Here is a 20,479-nt window from a genome sequence, read left to right as displayed (position 1 = left end):
TGAACTTGTTTGTTGTTGGTGCTCCTTGCAAGGAAGATGAGGGCCGCATGTTACCAGATATAATCATCTTTGCACCGAGAGAAGGGACAAATTCCTGGTGCATAATTTAAAACCTAGGTAGGGATTGACACAAGATTCTGCAAAACTGGTCAAAATTGTATGCACAGGAATCTTATGTACACGAATATATATGGACTCAAATCGATAGGGCGATTTTATCAAAAAAATCTTGCAGGTGATGGTTAGTGTAAGTTCAATCATAGAGTCCCCACCATTCAGCTAAGCATGAACAGAATATCTCAAGACGAAAGGGACGCGTGAATAACAAAGTACTCAGCCTCAGGCTTAAACCTTCTAGCTATTTATTTACATCGCTGTTTATCAGTTCGTGTCATGGACGCATCCTTAAAACTGCATCTCATGTAACCATCAGCCAATGAATTTTGTCAAATCGAAGCACAACTTTTCTCTCCAAGTTCACCTCAACACTGGCATTGATTTAGTGATGCACTCCCATAGATGACGAAGAACTTTGAACCTTTCGATAGTGATAAACCTTGAATATCCCAGCATCATTGCATTTACATGGGCCATAAAAAAAGGTGGTCTAGGAGGCTGTAGTTTGACATGACAATCCTACAATAACAGGGTTATAACAATTCATCCTCTAAAAAAGGCTAACAAATTGGTCCAAACTTTATTTTGCATGACCTAGTGATATCAACTCCCAGCTAGTATCCTGTGTTTCTAGGCAGGTACTGCTTTGGCAGAAACTCAGAATCCAGATGGAAGTAACCTAGGCTTTTGGGGCTTAAAAGCACAATATCAAGTTATCCTCATAGCTTTCCTGAAAAGGGATAATTATTTCCCCCTTTTATTTTTGAGAAATAGGTACCATCTCTATCTTCGTTCATTTTAGAAGGGATAATTAAACCCCATTAGCAAAACTTATTTATTTTCCCCTTGCATGTCCATCTGATATTCTGCTATATGTATGTACAAGGCGAAGTCAGATTTTCAAAGCAACCTCTAATCTCCTAAATAAATAAGTAGTTTAGCGCTGGATGCCAGCTTGCGCTGCTTACTTTATGAATTTTATAGTTTTTAAGAATATTGTGCCAGTACTCACTATTTAATAATTAGCTGCCATAGCATCCCATGACATGCTATATTGCAGGAACTAGTATTTTAATTGGCAACCCCCAGAAGGTATGGACAAGTGTTATGCATGTTCCTTTCATTGGAATTGTAGATGCCCTTTTATTTTTCTGATGCCCTTTTATTATATTTTTATTCTTATTATTCTTATTTGGATTTTGCGTGTGCTTTTATCAAGCTTTTCATAGGGATCCAATGGACCAGTGCAACAAGCAGAAATCAGGCCATGTTCAGGATAAAGTGTATATTGGATTTCATGAATCATGAGGGCATTCTGATGCCCCAAACCCAATCTCTGTACAAGACGCTTAGGAAATCTCTGTACAAATGACAAAACATTTAAATATGTGCCGCACTTTCCAGATATATGTACCATGGCCTCAAGAAGGTTTAATGCAAAATGCAAAATTCACTATAAAACCAAATCATTCTATCGCCTATAGTGTGAAGAATGTAATGAGATCTTACTGGCATGCCTCTCGGACAACCCAAAGTCCAACACACATATCACTGCAAGCATTGCCTGTAACATCTTTACTCCCAGCTGTAGCTCTAGTGGTAGAAACATGTTCCTCTGAAAAAGTTCCTGGCCACAATAGACATAGACAGAAATTCAGACATAAAATATTAGAGAAGGAACTTAGGTTGATTCACTATGTGCAGACATATACCGCATACCATAATCTAAAATTCTAATGGAAGTTGGTTGCAGCCTGGGCACATCCGCACATGAGGGTGATAACTGATACCTTGTACTCTGACCGACCCATCTGAGCAAGTAAATTGATCCTCAAACACCTGGCTAATCACATGATGTCCTTGGATTGATATGAACAATTCAGATATACTGAATCATTCCTAAATCATTTTTTGTGGCTTCGGCCACTGGCCCTTGACGCTGCCTGCAGCTTAGACAGGACTCCTGCTATAAGTTGTTTTTGGCCAAAAAGTTGTGGATTCTTCAACAGCAAGTTCCTTGATGACGAGTCCACGGAATAGCCTTGTCCAGTCATCCAGTCCAAGAGGCATAACAGTAGCTGCTTCTTATCAGGCTTCCGGATGTATCTCTGAATTGCTCTCCCAAAGACATCCTGCAATGCAATGATTGTGTGCAGCATTAGAAGGAAGAGTAAGTTAGCATGCTAGCTATAACTGTTTATATGTTGAGCCAGGCCAGGCCCAATAAAGCATGGTCTTGAAATGCCAGGCCCAAGCCAAATATGAAGCCCGAATAACAAAATTTTGCGGTGGAGAAAACCAGCAATTCTGGGAGTAAGCAGATTATAACAAAATGATCTTGTAAATTAAGCTTCTGGAGTCATGAACACACATTCTTGGTCCAATGCAATTAAAGCCCTAGCCCGGCCTGAAAACTTATACAGGCATAAAACTAGTCCCAAGCTTCTTGCTAATGGTGGTTCCAAGATACTAAACCCTGATTTCTATGATCCCCAGCAGTTGTTTGAACGTCTTAGTGCCAGAGTAAAAATGGTGTCGCTAAGCCCTATTAAGTTTTTTTTATATTACTATGCCCTGGCAGGTTGAGTCTGTAGGGACTCTTGTAATTATTTTAGTTTCTGCAGTAGAGACTGGGAGATACTGCTCCCTTTCCACAGAAAGATATGTGTTACAATCAGGTTGCAGGAGCTTGCTAAAACCATTTCAGGACCTGAATGACACCATTTCACTAGGCACCCAAACACAAGTGTGTTGAGAAAACCCAAAATTCAATGCAAATAGTCCAGTTTTCGCTAACCACTGTGGTAGCATTTTTTCCCCTCCAAAAACAGTTTTCTAAATCTGATAAACATTAAAAGAAGACAGATTATAAGCAAGAATTCCGAGCTCAGACATATAAATGATAAATAAATCTTGGACTCCAAATATGTCTGTGCAGGCACTGAGAAATTATGAGCGGAAAATGTGCAAGATCTAATCACTATAATCATTGGAATCGGAAGACAGCGGCGGAGCTTCTTTAGGGCCAAGGTTGGCCATGGCCCCTCCTTCCTCTACACTTTTACTAAGAAAACAACTAGTTATCATAGCTCAAATGCTAACAAAAACACTAAAACTAGCATATGTTTCACTTAGTTTGCCCCCCTCAGCTATTTCCTTTAACCTTCACCACTGTTGGAAGTATAATCCCATGGAAATTGCGCAACTGAGATGTGATTGCAGGTTTCAGAGTATCTGATGTCATGTATATTCCAACTTCCAAGAGTTGCCAGTAACTTGTAGCTAAGTTAAAACGTGCAATTTTTTGGGTATAACTCTGAAAAACCATCTAGTATGATTACACCTTTTTGAAATCTGCATTTAAAATCCAAACAGGAATCAAAGAACACTACAGGTACAGAACCATCACCTGGTTGATACGCCACCCCAAGCGGTTTAGGGCTTTCATGACAGCGTTAATTAGATTTATGTTGCCTGATGCCATGAAAGATCTAGCAAACTTCTCCAAAGAGGGAGGAGATATCAGCTCCGCATTGTCCTGTTTAATTCGATTTTCAAAGTGAGGACATAAAAAAAAAGATTGCAGTAGCAAATGCCAAAAGCCAAAAAGCATAATAAGTATTTACCTTAACAACTATATATGCATCCTTGAGAAGTCCTGCTGGAGCTAAGATGCTTAAAACCTTCTCGTGAAGATTTACTCACTGTTCTCTTCTATATCTCAACGTATTATATACAGAAAATGCTTCAGAAGGAAAACCTGCTTTTCCTAGTTGTACCATTACATGAGAACAAAGCTCCTGGAAAAGATATATAGAAATTCTGGTCAAGTACATATATCTACAACCAAAAGCTGATTTAAAACATGTTGCAGGAAGATGTGCAAGTATCACTCACTCTCTTCTGCAAGTGTGCCATAAGTCATATTTCAAAAAACAGAATACCAAACGAGCAAACGGAAGAGGAAGAGACAGAAAAATAAAGGTCTGATTCCAATCAAGAATAAACAGAATACCATGTGGTTTGATCCAGGATAGAACTTAGTGATGATAAATTAAACAGATCAAAGGTAGAAGAACCAAAATACCTCGTTTAATTGATGACCCTTTGTATGCATATCTTCAATCGTTTTATACGCTAGGTGATAGACCTTTGCATTACGAAAGTACCTTATCAAGGTATTAAATGTAATATTATCAGGTGATATGTTCAATTCATCCATTTTCTTTAGCATACTCATTACACTATCCATATCATTTGTGCTGCAGTAAGCACGCAGTGATGTATTGAGCATAACCAGATCATATGTTGCATTCTCGGCCTCAAATTCTTTTGCAAGTTGTTTTGATTCTTGATGATGACCACCTCTTTGTAATGCTGAAATCCTGATACTAAATGCATAACCATCTGCAGAAACCAGAAGATAAACACCTCGGAAAATGTCAAAAAGACACAAATAGTTGATAATAGCACCAGTAAGACATTCAAAATACATTTGCATGTGAGTGCATGGGCAAAGCTCTAGAAAATTATCATGTTATACAAGACTCAACACAATACAAATCTAAAAAGCTAGAGGACACTAATTCAGAGCATGAAATTAACATAACCAGTTTAATTTTCTTAGAGCAAACTTAAAATAAAATTTGATGCGCTAATTTGCAGCTAGTCAACATATACACAGTAAGCCATCAGATAATATATTGGTAGGAACTAGACACTGAGATCAAATCCTTATAGGTCAACAAAGTATATTAATGGAGAACCGAATCCTTTATATTTATAATGAGAAACTAGAAAAGTGTTAAGTAGCATCATTGCTTCCTGTATCTTCCCACCTTTGACAAGGCCATCAAGCAATATGCAGTATGGCATCTGGACACAGTATAAGGATTACAGAATTACAACATATGCATTAAAGCATAAATGTAAAGCCAATCAATTTGAAGGACCATGCACGCTTGCGCATGAAGTACTTCTCTGTGTGAGACTACATGTTTTACCTCATCCTGTGCAAAACCCGAGGCTACCAATTCATTTAGTAGCTCCTTAGCCTTCTCAAAGAGACCCCCTTTAGAATATACCTTGAACAAAGTGGTCAACATAACCTGCAAATGGCAAAATATTAGCATCAACATTTCATTGAATAGTCGATGAGAATGCCAAAATATACAAGGTAAAATCCACGAGTACAGGCATAGCACTCGGACAAGAAGCGGGTGCTAATTGCAACGTGAAGAGGCTGTTCTACAAACATTCAGGAGCACTCCATACCAACTGAATCCAGATAATCAAGTCCCATTCAACAGATCATATAGCAAGCAGAAAACATGATAGCAACAAGATGGGGTTTGCAGGAGACACTTCCACTATTTAATGTAAGAATATCCTTTGGTGTATTAAAAAAGAACATACATGTATCCATAGACTAATTGCATCCAAAATACAAATTGGATTATTAGTAGAGTCGTGAAGCAAAATTATGCACTGACAGAATAATCCACTGATACACTACGTACTGAAAGCTATACGATAATTAAACAGGATATATTAACTAGATAGTAGAAACAGAAATGATCCAGCTTAAAAACCAGGTTGCGTACTAAAACAATAGCATACATGTAGTATTTGTCACCAAACATTTATTGACATCCAGTGCAACAAACTGTCCAAACTGTGTCATACATGTGCCATGCCTATTAAGAAATGAATTCTACTTGCCAAAAAGAGAAAGACAAAGAAAAGAAATAAAGTCTACTGTCGCACACTAGCAAGGAAGATAACAAAATTATGGACTTATCATATCCGAGCTAATTATAAAGGACCGCTGAACAAGGACAAGAAAAATGACCTTATTTTGTCAAAAAGTCGAGAAGGTCATGTAGGTCCTGCATCAACAGGGGGCCGCTAGAGCCGGCTGCCAGAAGGCCACCCCCTCCCAACCCCTCCCTCCTACCTCCTACCTCGCCTTGTCTTAGATGAAATGAAAGTTCTCAAGATTTTGACATGAGAGCTTGCCATTAACAAGTTTGAGAGCTCTCATTTCATCTAAGACAAGTGCTAGGTAATTAAGTGTGATTACCAGAATCTATAAAAGACTTAAAAGTTTACTACATCTTTCGCCCCCAGCCACTGTTGCACCGTTCACATGCTCTACAGCATGTTCTGCCCATTCGTATGTGGCACACATAGAGCAATCTGGCTGTCGGTATCGTCCCTCAAGTCCCCTTTCCATCTTTGCCCTCGTGATAGCCTGTCATTGAAACCCCTTCCCCAATTCCCCACTCTCCAAGAACGTTACCCTCTCTAGGTGACTCAATTGTGCTATGCTACCAACCACACCACAGTGGAGCTCGAGCTCCGTCGAGCGTCCGAGCCCCCGACATCGCTTCCTTCCACCGCTCTCACCCACATTTGCGGCGCCGCCTGGCACGGTCGCAGCTCTGGCCCAAGTGGCCATCCATGGATCCACCGAAGTCGCCCTCACCGCTCACTTCCATGTCGTTTTCCACCGCCACACCACCCTTCCCTACTTCCCCACGCCACTACCGCCGATGGCATCCTCTGCCAATTTGTCGCTTCCACGACCACTCACGGTCGCCATGCTCGCCGATGTGGACGAGAAGCACGCCTGGGAAGAAGAGGACACATAGGGACTGTAGCTCTTCTACGTGCTCCCTATTCACCCTTGCGTCCTCGCACAGGTGCCCGCCTCTTGCCCTCGCCGATCCTCTCACATGGCTACCCAACCGTTCTCCTTGACCCTATCTCTGACTCCGCCGCCGCACTCCATGGAGCGCTGGTGTTGCCGTCACCCTCCCTCAGCCTCCACCGCCCAGTGCCTTCTCCTCCCTACTTTGCAACCCTTGGAAATAAGCCGATACCGCCATCTCCTTCTAGGGCCACCTCCTCCTCCTCCTCTCCATGTCACTGCCATCTGTCTCCTCTCCAATCTGCTTCTGTCTCCACTGCCCAACGATGCTGTAGGAGCAGCAGATGAATCCTTGGACAGGTGAAGAATGTCGTGATGCCCACATGAATCTCTCCTGTTCTCTCGTGTGCTGCGCTCCTAGATGAAAAAAAAATGATATTTCTCTTTCGGCACCCTTGGCCGCTCGTAGCCTGTTCGATGGAACAGTGCAGAGCATGAATATGGCAATAGCGAGCGGCGCCACGCCAGCCACATCAGGGCCCTTTCAGATGCATTAGGATTTCTCTCAGATACTATCCTGCAACACATGTTGTCAACCTATCTCGCCATCGAAGTATCTGCATCATAAATGCCCAAGTTAGCATCTCATATCCTGTCATAATTTTGAGGCCTCCTAAGTATCTTCGTATCGCCAGCAAATGTATAAATGTTTGTGCTCCCATTTTCACATGTATTTCGTCGCTCCTTTGATGGAGATTGCATTCCAAATTTCAAATGTTGTTTGGATAGGATTTGTAGTTTTGCACATCCATAGCCATGTATGTATTGTGGACAGCTCAATGCTTGCCTTTCAAATATTCGCACGAAAAGGTGATGCCCTCACCAATTTACAATATTAGTTATCATATTTTTTTCCCCTCAGTATATATGTTCCTTGCATTACACTGAGCTTTCTTACGTACCCTATTCGGTTATGTGGCACTTGAGGGCATTTTAGTAATTTTGAAGTGGCAATCTTGTAATTTTGGGAATTGTGGAGGCCATTTGTGGTGTAGAAATTTCTGGCCGAATTTTCCTTGTATTGGAAATGTGAAATATTTGTATTTTGGTCCTTGGCAATAAATTGATATTTGTATGAGGATCCTTGGCATGGCCATTTGCTATTTTTGGAGATTTGATGGGCCTTTTTGTAGAGTGGCATGACTTTGAAAAGTCAAATGACTTGAATTGGGATTTTTGGAATGATATTTGGGTTTTCTGAAATATTTCCTAAGATGCCATGCATATTTAATTGTGAGCTAATTATTAGTCTCAATTAAGTATGTATAGGGAATTTAGGAAATAGTTGGCTCAGGTTTTTGCCATGCTTAGCCTCCTGCCGCAAAATACTCTTTACGGAGAAGCAAACATTCCAAAAAAAATCTATACTCTCCTCCTAGTTCATGTATGTATATATGTAAAGATGTAAGTGATCAAGGACTGTAATGTAAGCATATGATTTATAATATGATCAAGGACGTGCAATTTGCAACCATGTATGTATATGTACTGTTCAATGAATGAATGACATGGCATGTATGCCATGTATGTGATGAGCAAGATATAGAGGCCAGACAGGTTAGGATTCCACCTAATGAGCTACAATGAGCTCACGATGTTAAACGTGAAAAATACAATATATAGATTTATAGGCTACTTTCAGCATCATGGCACATTCAACATGTTCACAACACCGCGTGAAATAACACCCTGGTTTTCAGAATTTGTAAATTCATAAAAATTTTCAAGATTATTGAGTATCTTCACCAATAGAATAGGTTTAAAACCTATTTTCATAAACAATCAATTAATATAGGTTTTTTTTGTGTGCATTGCATGCTGAGTTTTGCTAGGAGTCAGGTAAATGCATTTGGAGTTTTTTTCTTTTCCTTTCTCTTTGGTATTTTTAGTGAAAAAGGTTTTGAAAAGGTTTTTACAAAACTCAATACTGAATAAGTTAAGAATATTAATGGTTGGAATTCAAAATATTTGAACTCATCATCTCTTCAATCTTTGATCATGTACGATACTTCTCTAGTTCAATTCAAATCTTATCCAAATCCTTGTTTAAAGTCAATCTTTTCTTTTTCTAAAATCCTATTCAAACTCGATTTGAATTTCTCTGCAAAAGTTTCTTTTCTAAAACCCTAGATATGCTTAAAGTGTCACTGGACCCAATCCTACCCAAGCATAAGCTCCTGGCCAGCACACAAGTCTTCTAGAAGGCCCAACACAAAAGATCCACGAAATCTGTGAATATTTACGGAGTCTAGAACAGTCCCATCTTCCCACGTAGTTTTGGAGTTCGAGATGGCCTCAAATGCAAATCTTGACAATACTAAAGTTGTAGACCTCGTCGAGAGCTTTGATTTGAACCTATGGAAGTCCCCTTTTGAATAATGGAGCTAGGAGTTATGGCCTCCGAAATCAGTGTTGTGCAGATAAGTCTTAATTCAAACAGTTTACTTCTCACATATTTTTTTGGAAATTAAGATTGCATTTTCAGAAGTTCCAATGAATACCAAGTTGTAGATATTCTTGAGTACTATAATTTAGAGTCTAGAAACTTCCAATTTAGAGTCCGGACAGTGAAGATATTATCCTTGGAATAGAGTGCTTATCCTTGGAATAGAGTGCTGTGAAAAAGAAACCCTAACCAACTCGAACTCAAACTCGAGTCGTGTCCGGCTTGGATTCCACCCCAGCCAGCCGTCCCTAGCCCTATAATAGGTGCTGAAAGTCCTCCCCTACCCCTTTTCCATGCCTCCAATACCAAGCTGTCACAGCTTCCCTACTCGTGCACCGCTGTTCGTCGGTGTCGCCGCCCATGATGCGCTACGTCATTGCCTCTGCAAATTCTCCTTCCCCGATCATCAAAGCAAGGTGAGGACCCCCCTCCTTCTCCTTCCATACCCCTTTTTTATCATCATATTAAGTCTCTAGCCAAATCATAGCCCTGTCCCAAGCTCAATCTACACTGCCACGATCGTCGTTGTCGTGGATAGCCGCACCGTCACTGATTAGCATCGACGTTCATGGCCAACTAGTGCATCGTTCGCCATGCCCTTTCTCCAGAGCATGCCCAATGATGTTCCCCATGCCCTCACCAACCAGGTCGTCCAATAGAGCAGCCAAACCGCCAGGATCAAAGTCGATATGCCCGCTGTTCGGTTTCTAGATGCGTTCTGTGTGCACATCGAGTTTGCTTTTGCGTTCCCCGTCAATTCATAAGCTGTATGGATGTGACATCTGCATCACTGTGTGTCCCATGAAGTCTTCTATGTGACCTTAGGAGCCTTTCACCGTTTGTGCAGCGACACGACCGAAACATGGTTGCCAATTGTAGCATGTCACAGCTGCCATCCATCTCATCTCCGCTGATCATTCTTCCTCTCATAGGATGATCTGCCCAAACTCGTGCTATAACATTATGTTTCCGGGATATATGAACGTATTTCTTCAGACGGTTTCTCAAATTGCATAGCAAATCTCTGGGAACGAGTGCATCTTCGTCGCTGCATCTGAACGCGACAACGATCAAAGCGATGAGCGTTCATCGTTGTTTTTCCACTACCTCGGATGACCCCTTCCAAAACCGACCATACCTTTGAGTTAGCCTTTCTATGTTCTACGCTATACTTCCCTCGTTTCGCTAAAATACCACCAAAGCCCAATGTTGATGTCAATGACCACACGCCTAATTGCTGTCTCCGACGAAACCCGAGTCGCCGCTACGTAGTGTGCCAGCAGTATCCTTAACCCAGAAGCATAACCTCCTGCCATTCGATTCATCATGGATGTTCGATACTAGACCTCAGCGCACCCCTTCTTTAATCCAAGATGGTGCTTGCATAGCATGCCAAATCAGCACCATATCATCCTCCTTAGTTTAGTCAGTGAAGTATAATTAGCCATATACTTCTTGAACCATGTGCAATGATGAAATCAAGCCTAACATAATAATTGCACGATAAAGCCTTTTATCATAAGAAAATAACTCCAGTAAACCAGTCTTTCCTTTTCAACCTAATCCGTCTTTTGAAAGCATGTCCTGCTTCATCATAATTCCGATTTAAGTGATTCTTGCATCTAAATTCTTTTTAAATCATGATCTATCCAACCATACTAGTTTCAGGTATCAATTCTCACATCTGTAAAGTAGTTATCCCTTATTAACATCTACATCCTACAACATGAAGATATTATTTTGATTAGTAAATTTATTGGTGTCTCAATGACATATATGTCTTGGCCAAAGCTACATGTCATTGTACCACAAACATGATTTTACGATATTAAAATAATATATAAATTTGTAGGTCACATATGTTAATACTTCAAACAATCTTTTCTATCATTTCATGTGAAGTCTTTTTTTGTCATTTCAAGTAAAACTCTAGTTCCTATCGTTTTATCTTTCTTCAAAAGAAGTCCAACCAATTCCGTTCTTCTTGTCTAGCTCAACCAAGATCCCAGTCCATCATTTCGTTCCTGTTGTTTTTGCAATTTGGAGTTTATTTGGTGTTTATTCAATGTTGCTTTTGTTGACAGAATACGTGATTAGTCGATAACGCTTCAGATCTATTCGAGGAACTTTAAGACTAAGGTTTCAACAACACTGAGCAATATTAGGTAAAATGCAAGTGTACTTCTTGATCATATTGCTCCTATGTTTTAAAATATTTTGTTTTATAAAATTTGCATGCAGTGTCAATTTGATGTAAAGTCACATATGTTAGGATTTACTTAGATATTCTCTTATCGTTCTTTACTTAGCCATGCTATCGAGAATGTTGGAAAGTGTCTTATACTTGATTAATGAACTTATGCAAATAATGGTTAATTGAATAATGGCATAGCAACATGGAATCTTAGGCCTTGAGCAAGAAATGTTGTTGGTTTAGTATTTGCTCAAGTAACCTAAGTAAGGATCGGTTCATGGAACGATAACCCAATAAATACCGTTCCAACCATAAGCTCTTATGGGGGGAGGGGGGGCTGACTTATTAATTAGTGGATTCCAGTTTATGTCCAAACCGTAAGAGTGGCTGTGTAGGGAAGGCTTTTAAGCCAAAACTATTTGGTTAGAGATAAGGGATGCATAGTGGAAGGGAAGCCAAAACTTTCTGGAGCTGAAAGACGCAAGAGGGGGTTTCTTGGTGGTGTGACACCACTTTGAGGCGGTAAAACATCAGCGACAATGCATAATCTGGAGGAAACTTTGTAACAGCCTTGCAGTGATCTCCTGACCGCACACCTTTGGAAGTGTGTAAGCGTCTAGCTAATGCATGCATAATGGAGGATTTAGTCACTTTGCTTATAGGTGATGAAATCATATTTTATGGGGAAAGCTGGACAACCTCTGTAGAATGTAAAATCTGATATATCAACTGTGCTCACGGTCACGAGAGACTTGGATCCTCACATAATTAGTTGATGGTGGAATGGTTTTGGTTATGGTGATGAAATGGTTTTGGCTATGGTTTGTAGTGTTGGATGGTACATCTAGTGAAGGTGCTGATCAAGATGTTAATCTTAGTGGTGATGTTGGTGGGAAGTTAGGTTAATTTTTACTTAATTTAATGCTTTTACATAACCGTATTTTATTGATCGTATTTATGCAAATAAGCCTATGTGTTAGCATGTCATTGTTATAAGCCTGCATATCATTATTTTTCTATACGTTTGCTGGGCACGTTATGTGCTCACACTTGCTATTTTTCGTATATCATACAACATGTATAATACTGCTCAGTGAGTGAACATATTGAAGACTATCAAGACAAAGTTCTGACGTTCTAAACACGTCTCTTAATCGGTTGTCTGTGATATTGTTAGACGCAATTGTTTCTATTCCACTATAGATATCTTCCTATAAGATAATATATATTGATTGATGTAAGAGTTTAATATTTATTAGATTTAAAATATTATTTTTGTTACTTCACATGTAATATCGTTATGTTTGTTAAATATTCTACATACATAAATTATATCTAATTTTATCCATTAAAACTGGGTGTGATAGTGAACATCCCGATCAGTGTTAGTAATTAATAACTAAAAACCTGGAATGTTACATGCAAAAATTTCGGGTTAGCATCGCTCCATTTTACCCAAGCAGAAGGCCAGAGCCAGTAGCCCAACAGTGCTAATGGCAAAGCCAGACCATTCTGTCTTCCTCGGTATGCTGTGGTAACGATGGTGAACAAAGAAACAAGATAACTATATTATACATCAATAATTGTATAACCATGATTTTCGTTGAACACTCAATTCAGGCCCAACATTGGTTTTACTTCGCGTAACAAAAAACTCAGCCGTCACACGCATCACAGCAAGAGCAAGCGGGTTGATGTTTAGGAGAAAAAAAATGCTTCAGTGCAGTGATGGTCAACACATATCCTCTTTCCATTCTCTGCTGTTGTTTTCTGAGCACATCTAGAGTTCACAGCTCATGTCATGGCAAAACCTTTGAAATGCCTCACTTTTGTGGTTCTCCTTCGTGTATCTCTCCCTCTTCAAATAGATCATCGTAAGCCACGGGCATACGAATCCTGTCCGCCAGAGGTTTACGCTCAGCTTTATTATCTGATGGAGGTGCCTTCTCCACATCGACTAACTGCTCAGGATCATCCAATACTTCCTTCTGTATGTGCGCTTCGATTTCATCATCAATTAATGCACTGCCCTGTGAACTTGCATCTTCATTTCTGCTTATCTGTGGTCCGACTTTCTTACAGCTAAACTGCTTCTGGAAGGAGGAAGTAGGTAAATTAGTTAATATAACACAACAGTGGTAGTGGCAACAAAGATCAGTAAATGAAGAAAATAAGTAAACTTGTAACGTATTAACAGCTGTCACTAGTACCTGAATTACAATGATTTTAATCTCAAATTTTTTTTTTTGATATAACACAGGGAAAATATCTCATAAGTCGTTCATCAATGAAATACAATTATTATTACAGTCACCAATTTCCAATCAATTTCCTACTTCTAATTCCAGCAATTTATCGAAAACATAATCAAACTCGCTTAAGTGTCACCAATGCTCTTCCAATTCAAGAAGCCATCTGATCACGACCTGAATTCTAGTTCACATAGGTAGTGACTAGTGAGGGTGAGGAGGCTCAGCTCATCTAGGTTTCATTTTTTCCTTAAACAAAAAAGAGATGGAAGGAAAGGAAGCATATGCAGATTTCCCCCTAAAAAGCATAACCCCATCCCCCCCCCTCAGTTTCTGTGGTAATGATGTGGCCTGCACAGTGATTTGATAAATTCTTTTAGAGAAGTAGGGAGTAGTGAAATAACTGAAAACTACTCATGCTCAAATGATTGATTTAGATAAGATCGCATTGCTACAATTTTTCTCTTGAACATAATTGCTAAAGCAGTAAACATCTTTCTGTGAAGACTGACAAAATAGTTTTACAAACATCAGCACCCTCATAACACTGTAAAAGTGATACCTCAAGTTCCTTTCCCTTTGCCATGATTTCCTTGTATGCCTTTGGCTCCCGTGACTTCAAGATGTTCCAGAGAATTCCACCGCCAGTGCGGAAACGACTTCCATCAGCAATTGTCTGCCCACCACACTTCTGAATAGCCTCAACCTGGAATCAGATATAGTTAGTGGCAACTACAGAATACTAACCATTAGAATATTGCAAACTATCTAGTCTAGCTTACTAAAACAAACACCTGATTCAACACAACTACATTAACATCCACCTATAGTTTCAATTGTAGATGATCTAGTGACTAGCATACTGTGTCCTTGCGTATATCAATACTAGGAAGTATACAACATGTACATAGCTACAAAAAAATAGAAACTTAAGTACTTAACTGAAATTGATTTGTCACCAAATCAAGTATGTAGGTGGCAATATTATTCTGAGATTGTTCTGCAATTACTTCAAACATCTCAAGTACACAAAACAAACTAATCCATGGAACTGCAAAAGAATCAAAGCAGTGATACTTGTAAGAGAAGTGGGCAACAGACCTCCGATGAACGGTAAGGCGATTTACTAGGTATATACTGGTCTACAATTATAGTGCCAGAGGAAGTAAAGAGGTCCAAGACAATAGTTAACACTAAAACATATATGTTAACTATGGTGCGTTAGGAAAAAAACAAATCCATTCAAGTTAAAACATTCTTTCAATAAAACTCTCCACCGATCATATGAACTTTCACTAGTACTATTCAACGTAAGAATATCTTACTTCTGTAACAAGATCACTGACAGCAGAAACCCCAAGGCATCCAACAGCATTCCAGACAAGGTACGATTTTTTCTCCTTCAAGCGCTTGCAAGTGCTAAGAACAAATCTGCAAGAAGGATAACTGCATTATACATCTAGACAAGCTAATATAGATCGGACGCAGAAGTGAAACATTTTTTCCACGGCCAGAATCAACCTTGGGAGAAGCCATATGATGAAGACTGATACATGATGTAAAACCTATCTCAACTCAAATAGCTCAGGTACCTACCACAGATGTGCTTCAACTGGTTGGGCAAACAAAACAGCCCCCAATTTGCCCTGCAAGGTTTGGGCTGAAACCGGTTTTAGCAGGTTGGTTTTTGAGTTGAGATGATTTGGTTTGGAGGGGAATGAGCTGAGATGACTAGTGGGCTGGTTTGGATTGGATTGGCGTTAACTTTTCGGGTTGAGGTCGGTTCCAAACTGTGGGTTGAGACCATGGTCTGGACCCAGCCGAGAGTGACCGATTCCATCGTTGAGACCCTCAACTCCCATTGCGCCGCCGCGCCCTCCTCCCTGGCTGGTGGCTGCCTTGGGGTTCGTCGTCATACGTGGAAGATCTTGGCCGTAACCGGCGTGGGCTACGCAACCTATCTCCTCTACGACACGCACCACAGCCAGCTCGTGTGGGTCGAGCAGCTACGTGCCAGGGAGGAGCAAGCCACCAATGAGCTCGTCAAGAACCGGTAAGAGGCTCCTTCCCACCCGTGGCATACTTGGATTTTTTTTTCTCTTTTGATGTCGGCTGTGTGGCCGTGTTCTTATTTTTCCACCCATGCCTTTATGCAAATAGTTGCATGAGATGTTCCTGTTCCCAAGCGATGTTCAGGACAATAGGAAGTCATCTGAAACAACAAGTGATAAATGTGTGGCTTATGGCAAGTAGGCCAGTATCATGCAGACTACCAAATACCAATTATACATGTTTCAGTCTCCAAAAAGCAATTGGTACAAAAATTCTATGATGCAAACAGATGCACAAGTCTGTTTTTTTCTTTGTTTCCTCTTCACTTACATGTTTGGCTTGCCTGCTTTCTGGCCTAGAACTAGGCAAGTCAAGTTCCAAATCCATGAGACTATGAGAAACAGAGAAAGAAGATGCAGAAGGTTCAGGGGCTCTGTCGTGGGTTAGTTATTGTTCTGCACTGCAGGAAAATTTATTGTTGATGACAGGCTGCTGAACTAATCTGAATTTTTCTCTAGGATTGTACAAGAGCATAGAAACCATCCAAAGTCACATATCCTCGAATTGGATTAGGACCTATCTTTGCCTATCTATATATAAGGATTAGGACCTATCCATAGATATTCATATCATCTTTAATTGTCAGTCTGCTAATGTTGGGTGATTAATAGGTTCGTAAACATGCCAGCATCAGAGGGTTCAGGAACTGATGATTCCATGGATGATCATACATCTCAAGTACCACGTGGAAGAAGGTCAAAGGTCTGGGAACACTTTGCACAGAATTTGGTAGATGTGGATGGTGATCTAAAGGCAGTGTGCAAGTACTATCAACTAAAATTACACACTAAATCTGGCACTAGGAGCCTTAGAGGTCATATCGCCGAGACTTGCCCAACAGTTGAGGACACTATCAGAAAGAGGCTTATATTGACCATGAATAAACAACCTTCAGAAGGTTTGTTTGTATTTGACCCCCAAATTTGTCGGAACCGGATGATTAAATTTTGCATCCATGCGAGATCCTGTTTCTAAAGTTTGAAGACCCTTACTTGCAGCCATGTATAGATTCAATGCAACCGACTTTCAAAGTCAAGGGGCGTCCGACGATCCGCAATGACTTCTTAAAGAAGTATGAAGAAATGAAGAAACATCTTCTAGCTCAACCACATAATTTGGATTTTCATGTCTGCCTAACGTGTGACATGTGGACATTGTCACAAAACTTAGGATACATGGCTGTAACAGCGCATTATATAGATGCAGAATTCAACATGAAGAAGAAAATCGTAAGTGTTAAAGATGTAAAGCATCCTCACACAGGCTTTGCCATTGAAGAAGCAAGTGTGAGCTCCCTAACAGATTGGGGGCATAAAGGGAAAACTGTTTATTGTGACCTTAGATAATGCAAGCAATAATACTTTTGCATGTGAGGAGTTGATAAAATATCATAAACATGAACTGTTGCTTGAAGGTCAACATTTGCATGTTAGATGTTGTGCCCACATTCTCAATATATTGGTTCAAAATGGGATGAAAATAATCCATGCAGCAATAAATAAGATACATGAGCTATTGAAGCACATATACTCTTCTCCATCAAAAATTCAAGTTTTCAATTCAGTTGCAAATGGGATGGGTCTGCCTTCGAAGTCTGGTATTTCTCTTGATATACTAAACTGATGGAATTCTACCTTTAAAATGCTTATACAAGCATTGGCATATAAATGAGCCATCAATAGTTATGCTAATCAATATGTTGAAGTTTCCCCAAGTGAACAAGAGTGGGCAAAGGCTGAAACAATTTGTGCATTTCTTAAAGCTTTTGAAGAGCTTACAAATGTCATGTCAGCTCACGGGAAGCCAACTTCACATTTGTTCTTGCACGTGTTGCTTTGTATCTGTCACGCTTTGAATAATCCGGATTGGCATACTAGTGATGTGCTAAAAGAATTGGCCACCGCTATGCACATGAAATTTTATAAGTATTAGGATCCTGATGAGAAGTATTGGGGTCCTGATAATTATATTCCTCGCAGAAAGAACAAAGACATTGAGTTTAATCTTGCAATTGTCGCTGCCACTGTATTGGATCCAAGAAGGAAAGGAGACTATTTGGAGTTCTTTTACCCGAAGGTGTCTAATGTGGATCAAATTGATGCACATGTGGACTCTACACTGCAATGGATGAAAAAATACTTCACAGAATATGAGCGACTTGGAAGGACAAGCGGTGCATACCGAGCATCACGTTCTAGTGAAGACAATAGTAGTGTCGGTTCACCAATTGTTGGGAAAAGAAAGCTGGAAGAAGAGTTTGCTCAATACACGTCACGGTGGAGGGTTACACATACAACAAAGTCTGAAATTGATACATACTTGGAAGAAGATACTCTGGACACTGAGAACTTTGATGTTTTGGCGTGGTGGAAGAGAGATGCAAAAAAGTTCCATGTCATCAACTATGGCCCGGGACTTCCTCTCAATTCCCCTTAGTATTGTGTCTTTAGAATCTACTTTCAACTGTGGAGGTAGGATACTTGGAGATGCAAGGAGTTCACTTACACCCAAGATGCTAGAAGGTTTTATTTGCGGGAAAGACTGGCTATTCACGATCAAAGGTGTAGAGTGTGAAGGTATAAACAGTTGTTATTTTCATAAATGTTATAGATGTATTTCTATTTCTCAAGAATTAATCGTATTATCGCTTGCAGGTACATGATATTTATTTTAGCTCACTCACACTCAGTTCAGGTACTTAATACTCTCTTGCACTTAGTTCAGGCTGCATTTATATACTTCAGTCTCTTTTCATTTTCTGTAATGGCTATTCTGTTTGTGGTTTGATGATTAGAAGTGTTGGAATGAATACTTTTTCCTTCTAATTTTTCTCCCTAAAAATGTGAAATTTGGGATGGTGTAGTTTAACTTTGAGTTGCTTTCTGTATTGGTCAGTGACAACTTTCGCAGCCTCCAGATTGGCATGTTCGCTATAAAGAACAGACAGGCCAACTAAAACAACCATCATCAATGATTTTGTTTTACTGTATTTTGATGTGAGGACTAAGACGTTGAATGAGCAAATTCTACCGGTACTACTGAATCATGTGACTAGGAAAATTGACTTAGCAACTTAATTTGTTTTACTTTCATTCATATTTTTATTTAATTCTTTGACCTTTTACATATTTGTGTGAATTTTCTAGATTTTTGTTACTATTTTTGTTCATTACACGTGACATTTAATAATTTGTGACACTGTCCTAGAGGCTGGAGTGCTAACTGGCCATTGCCAGACTCACGAACTGTGATTCTGTGAAGTGTCGTTGATTTGGTGTGGAATGGGCTGCAAACCACGGTTCCAAAACGGTTTGAAACCCTTTAGAAGAGATTGGGTTGGATTGGTTTGGGCTGAAGCTGATGTGCTTCAGTAGAACAGTTTGGTGTGGGTCTGGTCTGGATTTCAGCCCATTAGCAGTATTACCCCCAATAAGACAGTTTGGAAGCTAAAATCTATGTAAGCCTCTTCCGATATGAGGCAACAAAGTTATTTCCATCACAGTAACCATTCCAACAAAGCTAGTGTTACATCGAATTCATTTGGTTTGAATTAAACAGAAATTGAAAAACATAATTCTCACTGCATGTACAGCCGTTGTTCAGAAGAACAATGCTGTTGTATTACCCTTGAGCGAGTTGGAAGTATTCTCCATACGTCAAGTTCACATAAAATGTATTAACAGTTCATTGCTAGATTCCCAATTCATTCGCTGTGTTGGGCATACTCTGATCCCGTCACTAGGCGATTCAGGTATGCTAACCCCTATTGCGAAAAAGCGAACAAACAAACGCATACAAAGTAGTATCTATCCACTCAAACACTTTAATTTCTATCTCGCACAAAACATAAACCCTAGGCGAGTGGTGAGAGGGTTTTACCGATTAATGTCGGCGATGTTGGTGGGCGGTCCATCCTGCCTCCCCTTGTTCCTCTTCCTGCCCTTATTCCGCTTCTTCTTCTTCTTCTTACTCTTGCCTTCCGGTCCCCCCTTCTCCGCCTGCCCGCCGCCGCCTCCTCCGGTGGCGGCGGAGACCTCAGCGGCGGGGATTTCCTCCGCGTCCGAGTCCGCGTCGGCCATCTCGACGTCATCGCCGTCGTAGTTTAGGGTGTCCTCGTCTATCGCGGCGGCGTCCAGGGCGCACTCGCCTCCCTCCATGCCGCCGCGCCACTGGACGCGGTGGAGTCTCGCGCTCTCGCCTCCCTCTGTCCTGAACGCGAGGAACCTACTCCCTCAGCCGCCTCTGAGTGAGGCCGATTTAGGGCCCAAGCCCACGTCCACCGTAGAACGAAAAAGAAGACCGGAAGAGCGATAAGCATTGCTCAAAAGAAGAAAAAAAGAGCGATAAGCATGGATGGAAGAGATCAAGTACTCCATCCATTTCTTTCTTTTAAGGCGTGCGGACAAGGCAATATTCCAATTTCTTAATCTTTGATTAAAAAAATTAGCCTACAAGTTTGTAGATTATAGGAGGTTATAGGAGGCATATTTAGTGCCGTTTGATTCATATTTGAATGTACTTTTGTATTATTTCAATTTTTTCGTCATGAGCATTGTAATATAAGAGATATTGACGGTTAAAGTATAGCCATGGAAATCGCACCGGGTTAAACCGTGCCTTACGATTTGAAATGGAGGGAGAAGATATCC

The 20,479-nt window shown here is 40.3% G+C and overlaps 1 protein-coding gene and 1 pseudogene across 1 annotated transcript; both read right to left on the bottom strand.

Moving 5' to 3' along the window:
• Positions 1-1,396: 1,396 nt before the first annotated feature.
• On the bottom strand, positions 1,397-5,286 carry LOC133909951 (pentatricopeptide repeat-containing protein At1g10910, chloroplastic-like; annotated as a pseudogene).
• Positions 5,287-13,013: 7,727 nt separating this feature from the next.
• LOC133904570 (uncharacterized) lies at positions 13,014-20,174 on the bottom strand. Its single transcript, XM_062346057.1, has 4 exons — positions 19,710-20,174; positions 15,044-15,149; positions 14,281-14,424; positions 13,014-13,562 (listed from the first exon to the last, which is right to left on the bottom strand). Exons 1-4 carry the CDS (start codon positions 19,985-19,987, stop codon positions 13,293-13,295), a joined length of 798 nt encoding a protein of 265 aa, XP_062202041.1. The 5' UTR covers positions 19,988-20,174; the 3' UTR covers positions 13,014-13,292.
• Positions 20,175-20,479: the final 305 nt, after the last annotated feature.

The sequence above is a fragment of the Phragmites australis genome, chromosome 2 (assembly GCF_958298935.1).
Source record: "Phragmites australis chromosome 2, lpPhrAust1.1, whole genome shotgun sequence".
Lineage (NCBI taxonomy): Eukaryota > Viridiplantae > Streptophyta > Magnoliopsida > Poales > Poaceae > Phragmites > Phragmites australis.
Note: the sequence above shows the minus strand (reverse complement) of the source record. Positions and strands in the feature narration are given on the sequence as shown.